Source organism: Sinocyclocheilus anshuiensis, unplaced genomic scaffold (genome assembly GCF_001515605.1).
Source record: "Sinocyclocheilus anshuiensis isolate Anshui unplaced genomic scaffold, SAMN03320099.WGS_v1.1 scaffold1102, whole genome shotgun sequence".
In the NCBI taxonomy this organism is placed as follows: domain Eukaryota; kingdom Metazoa; phylum Chordata; class Actinopteri; order Cypriniformes; family Cyprinidae; genus Sinocyclocheilus; species Sinocyclocheilus anshuiensis.
Window position 1 is genome coordinate 399,295 of NW_015539924.1, and position 13,104 is coordinate 412,398.

Here is a 13,104-nt window from a genome sequence, read left to right on the forward strand (position 1 = left end):
CAGGAATATTAGACTGCTGTCACTTTAAGAGCTGCCCGGATCCAATATACTGTTACACGTTTTCTTTCTCAGCTGTTTGCTTTCACTTGCAAAGACAGGCATTTTACTAAAATATATACGACCACAGAATGGCCAAGTATGTTAGTTGTGCTTGCAAACGATACAATACATTTCTTAAGTGCAGGTGGATATGGATGCCGGAATATAAAACACTTGAGAAATATTAATTGGCTGAGATTATGTTAAGTCCTCACAGTATGTCCCCTCAGAAGTGAAACCAGTGTGATTAGATCTTTCTTTCATCGAACCCAGCGGGGAACTGTCAAATCTACTTATGGCATGCTTTCTCTGCCTAAAATAAGTACTAGCAAAGCAGAGCCAAATGGTTTATGATATCAGAGTCGACAGAGAGGGCACTGATCTCACAAAAGAGAAAAAAAGAGAAAAACCATGCAACAAACAGCCAAATTTACACTAAAAAACAGAAGAAAAGAAAAGATTTGTGGGAAAAACAAGTGTTTTGTTCACCTGTGAAACCACATGGCAGCTGCCACAGCGTTTTGTACCATTTATAGCAAAAACTTGAACTCTTTGACTCGAGTCCAGTTTTCGTGCCTCTCTGAGGCTAAGGAGCCCCCTCAGGTAAACAGTGAGATAAGCTGAGCCATGACACAAGGAAAAAAACTACATATTGTTTTGAAACGAAAGGCAGTTGCTATAGGGACGGCTGCTAATTAAACACACGGCGCTGACAGACCTGGAGAGCGGCAGGACTGGGGACCGGGATCTTGTATGGGTCTGTGATGGGTACGTGCAGATAAATTAAATATCATACAGTTGCTATGGACGATGAAATAACGAAGGTGATGGCAAGCGCGAGGCTAAGGAATGCTACACAAACGGCAGCGTAGGAGGTGACAGGTTTGCCTCAGCGACCCAAGAAACCCCCCACGAACACCAGCCAATTTATTAAGAAGGAAATGCCTGAAGGAAAAAATGACTGTGGTCATGGGAACAAACAGGTGTCTGTTGGGAAAGAATTGTCCTTTTTTGGCATTTAACTTTTTTAATAAGGTTCAAATTTTAAAGAAAATCTAAAACATCCTTTGTGTGAGAAATGCGTTTATGGGATTATGAAAGTCTCTTGTGCTACACAAAAAAATAAAAAAAATAAATAAATAAATAAAGTTAATCTATAATTGCATTATATAAGTAATAATAATTGCTGTAAAGATATTTTATTTTTTAGGTAATGCAGTAGGTTATGTTAACAAATTCAACCTTATTGTAAAGTTTTTTTTTTTAAGACTTATTTTTGCCTTTTTTTTTTTATGTAGAGGAGACAGGAAGTGAAGTGGGAGAGAGAGAGGGGGGCGGGATCTGGAAAGGTCCTCAAGTCGAACTCGGGATGCCCGTAGCGCAATTGCACAATACGTCGGCACACTGCCCACAAGGCTTTTGGCGCAGACTCTTATTGTAAAGTTTAACCAAGATTTCAAAGGAAAGGTTTCAAAGGAACAGTAGAGCATGGTGCTTCCAACACCAAGGTTGTGGGTTCGATTCCCAGTGAATGCATGACTTGAATGCAATGTGAGTCGCATTGGATAAAAGTGTGTGCCAATTGCATAAACATAAATGTTTTAAAAGAAAAGAAAATTGGAAAAAGGCAAAGGAAATGGCAAGTTGGATTCGAACCTGCATCCCCAGGCGGGCTGCAACCATGAAAAAAAACACTTTCGAAATAGCAGCACTTTTATGATTTATAAGCTTGTCCACCTTTTCCATCATGCATCCGGATTTTACAACTGTTTGGTTTCCGAGTTGTTCCTAATAAAGACAGCTGGATACAAGTCCAAGCAGTGTGAGGAGGCTTCATTTTGGACAAGGCCAAGAGCATGTTCAATATCCTAAGAGAAAAGAAAATCAGTATTCCCTCTTTCCATGACATCAGCCCAGCCGGGAGTTTGAGGGAGGAGTGGAGGGGAGGGGGGAAGCTTTGGGGAATGAGGTGGAGGGGATTGGGAGCGCAGCTGGTGTCAGCCGCACGACCATCTGCTCCTAACTAATGGCTGAATCACGCTGAATTTACAACAGAACCCAGGACAGCCAGCCTGCTCCATCACCTGGCCCGCTGGAGTCCTGTTTTTCCAGTTTCAGAGGCCCGACGGACCTCATCGTCTCACCCTGAGGACAAACAACTAACAACTTCCCTGAGAACTTTCTGATGAGCCTGTTCCCCGCCAACCTCAACAAACAACTCACGATTACGAGCAGTCAAAACAAGCTGCAATGGCAGTCATAACGGTACATAGCTAGTCAAAATACGTAGGTCTGTTTGTAAAACCTCTATATTTAAAGTCAATTTGATTTCAAAGTTGTGCTCATTTGGTTGGTTCAATTCAAACTTGAAAAGCAGGTCTGGTTTATGTGAACTCTGGATACAAACTCAAGTTCTGACCGAGCAATCAAACCAATGGTTGCAGTTTTTTCAACTCACCATACATTTTCCCCTCATCGGACAGGATGATTTTCCGTCGTCCGCAGGGTGGGTAGATGGCCAGGGCCTCCTGGAAGCTCTGCTCAATGTCAGGGCTCCACACGCCCTCAGCTTCGTTGTCCATGGGCTTATCGGCCGAGTCACTCATCCTCTCGATATCCTCGCCGGCACTTTCACTGCCGCTCCAGCTGCTGGGATCCATGGCAACAGCTGGGATCACAGAGCCCGAGCCTGGAGAACTCTAGGCACACTGACCTGGGAAGAGCAACCAATAAAAAAAAAAAAACAAGCAAATGATTGGTCGTTTAACTTTCTGCAAAGAGCTAAGATAAGTCTTTGAAAACAGCAATTCAAACAGGGGTGAACAGGAAGAAAAAATGAATTATAGAATTACCATATTAGTATTTATAATGGTTTTTCAAGATACTTCAAAGAATACCATAGTATTACCATAATGCGATCATTATGCAGTACAAAATCATAGTAATTGAGTATATTATTTATAAAAATTCAGGTTATTTTTAAAAATGTAAAAACAATTTTTTAAAATTGTTACTTGGAATAAAATAAATGTGAACTGAAATAAAAATAAAATAGGGCTTTTTTTTTTTTATATATATTTCAGCCATTTGCCAAGTTATACGATTTTTACAACTAAAACTAATGACAAAAATAACAAAATTACTAATATTTTAACTGAAATAAAAATGAAAACAGAAAATATAAAAACAAAACTATAACAGTATCTCACTGATACTAAAAAAAAAACAGATCAAATATAATGAAGACTCATTTTGCACTACTAAGATTTTCATCCAATCAGATGCTCTCTAGAATAAGAATGTCCCACCCTTAATAACAACTTACTAGCAAATCATGGCTTATGGCTGTGACATTCTAAACTCTATTGGCTACTTCAAACTTCCTGCTTAAAAAGGAAATGCATCTATACAGGGAAGAAAACTGGGCCTGTTAAACAATGCCATCGCATCTTCAAAAATGGCCTGTTTACAACTTCACACAGTGAATCTATTTGCGGTTAGGAAATGAAAAAAATCATTAATGCTGAGCACATTAAATACAATTAAAACATTCTCTCATCACCCATAAAAAACATCAAACCAAAAGCTAAAGATCAACACATGATTGAAAGCCCATGAAGGAAATGAGAAAACACATAAGCCACGCTAATTTAGGAGTGGCACTTATGCTAAACCAACAGCTGCTGTCTTAGAAATGAACACTTACAAGCTGGCAATGATGTCAGACCAGCTTTTAAATTTGTGGTAGAAGATTGCTGAATGACAAATGTTGATCCTGTAGCTTATAAGAGAGAGAGTGATTAACCCAAATCACTCCTACGAGTCACTGTCTTTAGCATTAGTGCCACACAGTACATTTCATGTTAAAGGAAAACTGCTTGCACAAAAACGCTGCGGCTAATCGCAATCTCATTAGAACCATTACGCTACAAATCAAGGAAACACTGGAAAAATCTGGCATCCTATTGCAGCCAACTGCTCAAATAAACAGCCAAGAGCGCTACGACATCAAACGCGTGTGTGCGTATGACTTTGAGGTAAACCATGAAGTGTTAAAACCGTAGAAATCTCATCTAAATGGTCACACAGAGTGATTGCTAACTACAAAACTTGAGTTTTCAAGTCACGTCTGGCCTAGCGGCTACGCTAATTGGGGAAATGCCCAGTCAAAACAGTGCTGCCTATTGTAGAACTACAAGCATGTGTTTCCTGTCAAATTTGAGCAGGCTACACTTCACAATGTGTTAATGTGTGTCTACAAAGTGTTGGAAACTTGTGAAAAAGACGTACACTTTAGATACTTTTAAACAGAGTATATATTATAGTTTAAATTTATATTAAATGCAATCATGCAAATATTAGAGTGTTTTTTGACAATTAAGTAGGGATATCTTCAATTGTCTTTGAAATGTGGTTAAAGTTTACTACCGAACATACTGACAAGCATTTATGGTAAACTAAAACTCTACTTTAATGTAAACTCTATTAAAACTTGCATGGCATGTTTTTAAATATATTTGTAATTACACATTTGTAATAATGAAGTTGCAATTTAATACATTTATTAGCTTTAAATGTAATGCCAAATAACACACTACAGTTAAAATTCTAATCAAGTATGCTAGTGAACACCTAAAAATAAGTGTACTTTTTTACAGCAGGACAAAAGATTAAAACATACGGATTTATAATGTGCTTTACATTCTAGTACTTTACTTTTAATTTAAATAACATTATATATTGTCTGCAAGTACAGTTTTGTAAGTATACTTTTAAAACATGAAGTCACATTCAATACAATTAGTGCACTTTCTTTTTGTCTCCAGCTATTCTAATTGTGAAAGCTTACAATATAATTAGCTGTATATAAAAATAATATCATCAATTGCAAGTCCCCATTTGGGTAGCTAAAGGTCTGTGAAAAAGTGTGTGACTGGGTGTCTCACTAACACTTCACAGTGAATGTTTCTTTTTTTGCCGTACTAAATGCTGACGTTGGTTAAAAAAAAACCCTCACTTGTACTGCTGAGAGAGAGTGATAAAATTTGTGCATGTTGCAAACTGCTAAATGCTTGGGCTCTTAAACATCATCTCCCTGACTTGGAGATGAACTCAACAGTAATCACTTCCAGCACAGTCATGTATGCACTTTTGGCTTTGCCCACAATTACACTGCAATCTGTAGTTTTCCACTTCTGGCAAATCATGGAAACACTTACCGAATACAGTATTTGTACATTCAGTGCACTATATCAGAGTGCAAACGTTTTGTTGAGCTCTATGCGTCTATTTCATGCCAAGGTTTGCTTTCATGCTGATCTTGCGCATTATCAGCAGACCAAACCAGAAGTCCATGCTATAATTACTTGAATGGTAATATCTCGGATATCTGACAGATTCTACATGAGTTTTGAATTAGCATCAACAAAAGCAGGCTGGTGGTTTGGACTGCAGAAGATTAAAGAGAGCCTGAGTGTGATGGTTTAATCGGGGAGAGAGAGAGGCGACTCTCGACACACCACACATCCTCCCTGTAATTTACAAGACTTCACACTTCAAAAGAGAAAGAAACTCTATAAGAAAGAAGCCATATGAAAGGCAAAAGAAAGAAACTAAAGAAACAAATAGCCTACTTGTTTAGCAGGGATGGCTGACTATTCGATTAGTTGTCCAACAACCAACTAATTGATTAGTGGAGTTGACTAGTTTCTCTTGATTTTTCCTGTATTTTTAGTATTGATATTTTTAGTAGTTAAAGCCTGTTCACACAAATGACGATAACTATAATGATAACTGTAAAGCTTTAATAATCATTTTAGTTTCATGAGAAGTCCACAACTCAACTATAATGATAACGACACAGAGGAACAGTATCATTGGAATCACTTTCAGAATGCTTTTTTTTCCAGTTGATAAATGATTAAAAACCCTGACAGCCAATCAGAATCCATTTGACTTTAAAGAGCTTGATTTAAAGCGGCAGATGACAAAACTGAAGCACGCGCTTATATAATTAACAGAACTTATTGTCCGTTGGTGTGCACGCTAATATAGTTATCATTATAGTTATCTTTATAGTTATTGTTCTTGGTGTGAACGGCCTTAATCAAAAAATGTTTAAATCATTCTACTTCTATAAGAACAGTGAAGTCTATAACTCAACTACAACATTAACGACAGAGGAAAGATATAGTTGGAATCACATTCAGAATTATTTTTTTAAGCTAATGAACGATAAAAACATTGACAGCAAATCAGAATCCACTCGAATTTAAAGAGCTCAATTTAAAGCGACAGATGACAAAACTGCAGCACGCGCTTATAATAAACAGAACATTATCGTCTGTTGATGTGGACGTATATCTAGAGTTATCGTTTTTGGTATGAATGGGACTTTAGAGTAAGGTTTTAATTGGCATGGCTTTAATTAGCATAGCTATTAGCTTGCTATGTTGTAGCTGTTGGACGGTTGCGTGGTAATTTATTTATTTATTTTTTGAAAAAGTTGTGTTTTTAAATGTATCCACTTTATACAGTGGGTACGGAAAGTATTCAGACCCCCTTAAATTTTTCACTCTTTGTAGAAGATTTTGGGAATTGCATTGCAAACTGTTTTATGAGCATCCCACCACCTGCGTTACATTTTTAAGTTTGCGTGTCAAGTTTAAAAAAAGTACAACTATGCATCTTAGGCTACGTCCACACGAAGCCAGAGCTTTCCCTATCCGATCTTTTTTTTCCCTTCGGCTCACCATGAAACCGACACAAAACGGTGTAGTATACATGCCAGACCAGTATGTGGCGCTGTAATTCTGCCACAGAGATGCACTAAAAATTGAGAAGACTTGGACTATGCGCATAAACCGGTATACAAACGAACATGGAACAATACATTTATTAATCTGTGCTAATGTTAGTTATTAATCTGTCTTTAATAAAAAGACAATCGTTCGGTGTTTGTTCATGTTTTTGTTGCTGTTACGTGACGTAGCGGTGTCTGTTTTTTTTTGTTTGTTTTATTGCAAACAATTCAGAGTTGACATTAATGAATAACAACTTTGCATACATTACACATAATGTATCAACAATACATCCAATGTCATCTGAACATATGGAAGAGAAGAGAAGAAAAAAAAAAAAGAAGTTACGTAGCGGTGTCTGTTTTTTTTTGTTTGTTTTATTGCAAACAATTCAGAGTTGACATTAATGAATAACAACTTTGCATACATTACACATAATGTATCAACAATACATCCAATGTCATCTGAACATATGGAAGAGAAGAGAAGAAAAAAAAAAAAGAAGTTACGTAGCGGTGTCTGTTTTTTTTTGTTTGTTTTATTGCAAACAATTCAGAGTTGACATTAATGAATAACAACTTTGCATACATTACACATAATGTATCAACAATACATCCAATGTCATCTGAACATATGGAAGAGAAGAGAAGAAAAAAAAAAAAGAAGTTACGTAGCGGTGTCTGTTTTTTTTTGTTTGTTTTATTGCAAACAATTCAGAGTTGACATTAATGAATAACAACTTTGCATACATTACACATAATGTATCAACAATACATCCAATGTCATCTGAACATATGGAAGAGAAGAGAAGAAAAAAAAAAAAGAAGTTACGTAGCGGTGTCTGTTTTTTTTTGTTTGTTTTATTGCAAACAATTCAGAGTTGACATTAATGAATAACAACTTTGCATACATTACACATAATGTATCAACAATACATCCAATGTCATCTGAACATATGGAAGAGAAGAGAAGAAAAAAAAAAAAGAAGTTACGTAGCGGTGTCTGACTAGGGGCGAGACGTGGGCTGATGACGTCATCGTTTCAGAAAATATACGGATTCGCTGTCCACACGAAAACGCAAGGGTGGCGTTTTCAGATTTATCCACTCGGAACCGGTTTCAAAAAATATTGGTTTCACTCTCCCAAAACGCCGGATCCATGTGGACGAAACGCCTATACGATACAAAATTTATGCGTATACAGCTAAACGCGTCTCCGTCTGAATGGGGCATTAAAGGGACAGTACGCTAAAAAAATTCGGTTACCATTTACTCACCCTTGCATTGATTCAAACCTGAGAAAAAATGTCAGTGGGGACCAAAAATGAAACATTTTTTAAAATATCTTCTATTGTATTTCGTAAAAGAAAGGATTGGAACAACATGAGGGTGAGTAAATGATGGCACAGAGAACCATCCATTTAAACTAAACACATCGTGCATCACAATCAAGTTCTCTCAAAAAAAAAGACATTTGCACAAGCCGTCAGCTTTGGACGTCAGGACAACTCTCTGTGTTTCGTTATGAGTGCACATGTAACATCCCATAATTCCCGGCTGTGAGGCGGCAGTGGGTCCACCCGGGCGCTTCTGCTGTAGTAGAGTGCCAGTCAAAGCCAAGATGTTGTGACTGCTGCAATATGGCAGTGCTTGATGCTGGAGAGCGCAGTGCTTGTGCCGGGGCCTCAGTGGCAGATGGAAGGCCGAGATTAGTCATGCAACAATGTACTGTGGTCACACTTACAATACACTTCACCCTCCAGGCAGCTTCAACCGGCCAAACGAAAGGCATGGGTGCAATCCCACACAAACTGGGAGGCACACATCCACCCCAGGCAGCTGTCTCGCTCCCTCTGGTCTACTCGCGCTGCCAACAGATGAGGGTATCTCACAGTATACGTGTGTACACTTGTGTGTGTCAATGTCCATGGGCGAGAACACCACTAAAGCGCCAGCTTGTTGTAATTAAATGTAATGATATGCATATGAGTACAGACAGTGTTTGCGTGGGGTCTCATTTGTGTCGCAATGCTAGCGAACTCTCCTGCAAGTGTCTGAATCACAAAATCTGCTTTATTCGATTCCAAACCATCACGCTGGGCTCTTTAAAGCGTTCACAGGAGCCACTTACTCTCACTTCATTACCAAATGAAGCTGTAATCGAACTGCCCGGCTCTCGTCTGCACATTAGCGGCTCCCTATTGATGAAGTTGGCAGCCGGGTCGACAGAAAACCACTACATTTCCGCCTGCCTCCACTTTGTGGCTTCGGTTAGTTTAAATGTATTAAAGAAACGGTTTACCAGGAATTACAGTCGTACCTTGTGTTAGATGTTCGAAATTGCCCTGTATTTAGTTAAAGGTAAGTAACAACTGGACTGTTTCTGTGCACGTACAGTGAGGGGTTTTTAAACTGGGACCTAGAGAGAGAAAAAAAAAGATAAAGTTGAAGTTGAGAGTGAAAAAATGACAAAATATATTCCAACAGAAAATATATATAAAGAAATATTATAATTACTCTGCATTTATATTTGTTTCTACACAACATTAGAATAAAAAAAATTAGAATTAAAACAATTTCCATTTTATTAAAATGAATTTGCGTATCACTTATAACACATATAAATGATTCATAATCATTTATATTTATATTTTTGTTTGTGATATTTTCAGTTATGTAGCTCTAGACTAGAGAGAAAAAAAAATAAGATAAAGTTGGAAAGAATTTCACAAAACAATTAAACAATTTCACTTATAAAACTTATAACACTATGAGATTCATATTCATTTGTATTTATATTTATTATATTTATAAATACTTATATTCATAAATATTTATATATTTCTGTTATTTTCAGTGTTACGCCAATCTTAAAGGTGCTTTGGAATTATATTTTTTCTTAAAAGAATAAAAAAATAAAAATTAAAAATGTTTCTAAATGTGTTGAAAAATGTAAAATCTAAAATGAAACAAAAAAAACCTTAATATAAAATAATTATTTTAATAAATATAATGTTTTCATATTTTTGGCTTTAATGCAACAATGTAGCTAAAGAATAATAAAAAATATTTTTCTAAACAAAATATTGTCTATAATACGTTTGCGACATTATAAATAATACATTAAAATATATAACTGCCTTCATATTTTCAAAGGATCTTCACATTTGGGGGTCCTTGCCACTGAAAAGTTGAAAAACTCCTGATATATACACATGTAACAAAAGGTACAACATAAAATATTTGTTAATTATATCAATGAATGTTCATTTCAACAACTTGAAGAGACAATAGTGAACAAAAACGATCTGATTTCAGTGTAAAACAACAGAAAAAAAGAGCATAGTTGTAACTACTACATGCTCCATTCAATTAAACAAAACAAATGGTTGCAATAACCCTCGTAAGCCTATTCCACTTTCATAACATGAGCTACATTGGACATAACGGAGAAGGCTTATTAAGTTATTAAACGAAGACATAATGAACGAAGGGTTTTCATATATCCAGTGTCTGTAAGTGATCGCAAAGAGCCTTCCTCCAGTGCATTTCTAGCGGTGACACGAGATGCACGCACAATGCTATTAGTCTCTATATTACACTGTCATCAGCCAGGAAATTCAATTAAGAATGACCTAAAAATCCCTTCTTTCAGTCTTTCTCTGAGAGAGAGAGGCTTTTGCATTTCAATGGCATGTGTTGTATAGCGGCCAGCACATCTTGTACTGTGACTGTCAGTGTAGTATTTGCTTCGATGAAACCGTGTCCTTTTATTTCTGTGGAGGAACCACGCCAGAGAATCCTTCCTTAAAGAAAGACTGCAAAAAAAAAAAAAAAGCATGATCTGAGGAAGACGTCTTGAAGATGCAAGAAATGTGAAGGGTTCTTAAGAAAAGGGCTGTGGATCCTATTCAGAAAGATATGCAAAGAAGCATCTTTAATCAGAAAAATTTCAACCTTGTAATACATTTTCAGTGCCTTCAACTCTATAACCTGGCATGTGCTTCAAATAAATTATTCGTCATGCTGACGACTAAAGCGGGGGTCTTACAAAACATGCTAGTCTTTGAGAAACCATCTTTGAGATGACATTTTACCAATCTAAAGATGTACTATCCATGGCTTCATTCAACTGAAAAGAAACTGCACAGCTTGGCTCACTCGCTCCCCAGGTTATGACTTTATTCAATGCAATTTTGGAGGTCATACAAACGCGCTAATATCCAAGCAAAAATATGTCTGTGAATTGCACCGCATGGACTCCTAAGGGGCAGCAGGCATGTAAGCACCGTTGTTATTGCTTTCCCCGTGGCTATGTAATCCTCTCAACCAAGTGCTAATGACCCAAAAGTGACGGCTGGACTTCTGGAAAGTTATTGTCGAGTGGGCAGAGAAAGCTGGCTTGACCAAACAATAATGCTAGAAAGGTTTTGCACTCACTTTTATTCAAATTTAGCAACATGGAATCAGATGCAGTGAGTGTAGAAACAAATCTGATTTACACGAGTAAGACGTGTAAGAGAACAATGTGTGTGAGTGGTTGAGAACAATGACTAGTATTACATTTCTGGCTGATACTGATAAGCTGATTATTATTTTCATTTTAAGGCCAATGTTAAAATGTTATACTATTTTTGTCTATACATAAATAATTAAAATCATTTTAAATGTTACATGTAAATTTAGGCATCACAAAATTATAAAGTATGTTATGAAAAATCAATAAACATTTTGAGATTTTTTTTAAAGATTAAATTTAACAGTAATTTAAATATAAAAATAGAGGAAATTAGCATGCACAATTATATAACCAATATCTACTGGCATTGATGAAAAAAAAAAAAAAAAAAAAACCTTTTATATTGACATGGCCGATATTAACATTTCATATTACTTTGTCTATAAATGGATAAATAAATACATAAATTGTTTTCAAAGCTACAAGTGAATTTCAGGCATCACAACATTATAATTTACAGTATGAAAATTAGTTATTAATTTTAAGATTAGCTAAAGATTATATTTGTGTTAATAAATGATTAGTGTTGTCAAAAATAAATTTTAAGTGAGCATTAGATAAATGCTAAAAAAAGAGGAAATGAGCTTGAACAATAAATATCCAATATCTACATTGTAAAAAAATATATACATATTTTAAAATCAGTTTTAATAATCAACCGATAACCGCTAAATGGTCTATATTAAAACTGTATATTATTGTGTCTAAATAAATTGAAAATAAAACACTAAAATCAATCATTTAAATGCTACAATAAATGTAGGCATCATAATAATGTACATAAAACAGATATTTATTTTGAGATTAGCTGAAGATGATATTTAACAGTGTTCTGAAATTATTAGTGTAGTCAAAAATAAACTTTAATGGCAAAGGTAATTTAAATATAAAAATAAAGGAAATGAGCTTGAGCATATCCACAAACTCATAGAAAATAACCAAAACAATCCTAGGTTTTTATTTAGCACAGTGGCTAGATTAACAAATAACCAGACGCCACCCGATCTAAATATTCCCTCACAGTTTAATAGTAATGACTTTATGAATTTCTTCACTGAAAAAATAGATAAAATCAGAAATACAATAACAAATGTAGATTCTACAGCGTATAATACTTCAGCTTCATTCATCGCACCAAAAGATAAACTGCAGTGCTTTACAACTATAGGACAGGAAGAGCTAAATAAACTTATCACTGCATCTAAACCAACAACATGCCTGTTAGATCCTGTACCCACTAAATTACTGAAAGAGTTGTTACCTGTAGCAGAAGAACCGCTTCTCAATATTATTAACTCATCGTTGTCTTTAGGTCACGTCCCAAAACCATTCAAGCTGGCGGTTATTAAGCCTCTTATTAAGAAACCACAACTAGATCCTAGTGAACTGGCAAATTACAGACCCATCTCAAATCTTCCTTTTATGTCTAAAATTTTAGAAAAAGTTGTGTCTGCTCAATTGTGCTCCTTCCTGCAAAAAAATGATCTCTATGAAGAATTTCAGTCAGGTTTCAGGCCCCACCATAGCACAGAAACTGCACTTGTTAAAATTACAAATGACTTGCTTCTTGCGTCAGACCAAGGCTGCATCTCATTGCTAGTTTTACTTGACCTTAGTGCTGCGTTCGACACCATAGATAATGACATACTCATAGATCGATTACAAAACTATACAGATATTCAAGGGCAGGCTTTAAGATGGTTTAGATCCTACCCGTCCGATCGCTACCACTTTGTTCATTTAAATG

General features: G+C 36.0%; 1 protein-coding gene across 2 annotated transcripts in view; it reads right to left on the bottom strand.

The window, feature by feature from the left end:
* Window positions 1–13,104, bottom strand: part of LOC107686637 (transcriptional enhancer factor TEF-1-like) — a 47,530-nt gene that overhangs the window by 27,537 nt on the left and 6,889 nt on the right. The window contains exons 3-4 of one of the 2 annotated variants that reach the window (XM_016483702.1): window positions 9,159–9,257; window positions 2,498–2,752 (exon numbers count right to left, since the gene is read on the bottom strand). In XM_016483702.1, the coding sequence (XP_016339188.1) occupies window positions 2,498–2,699 (202 nt within the window). In that variant the 5' untranslated portion in view covers window positions 2,700–2,752; window positions 9,159–9,257. The remainder of the gene's footprint in view (window positions 1–2,497; window positions 2,753–9,158; window positions 9,258–13,104) is intronic. The other variant, XM_016483701.1, reaches the window with a different exon arrangement.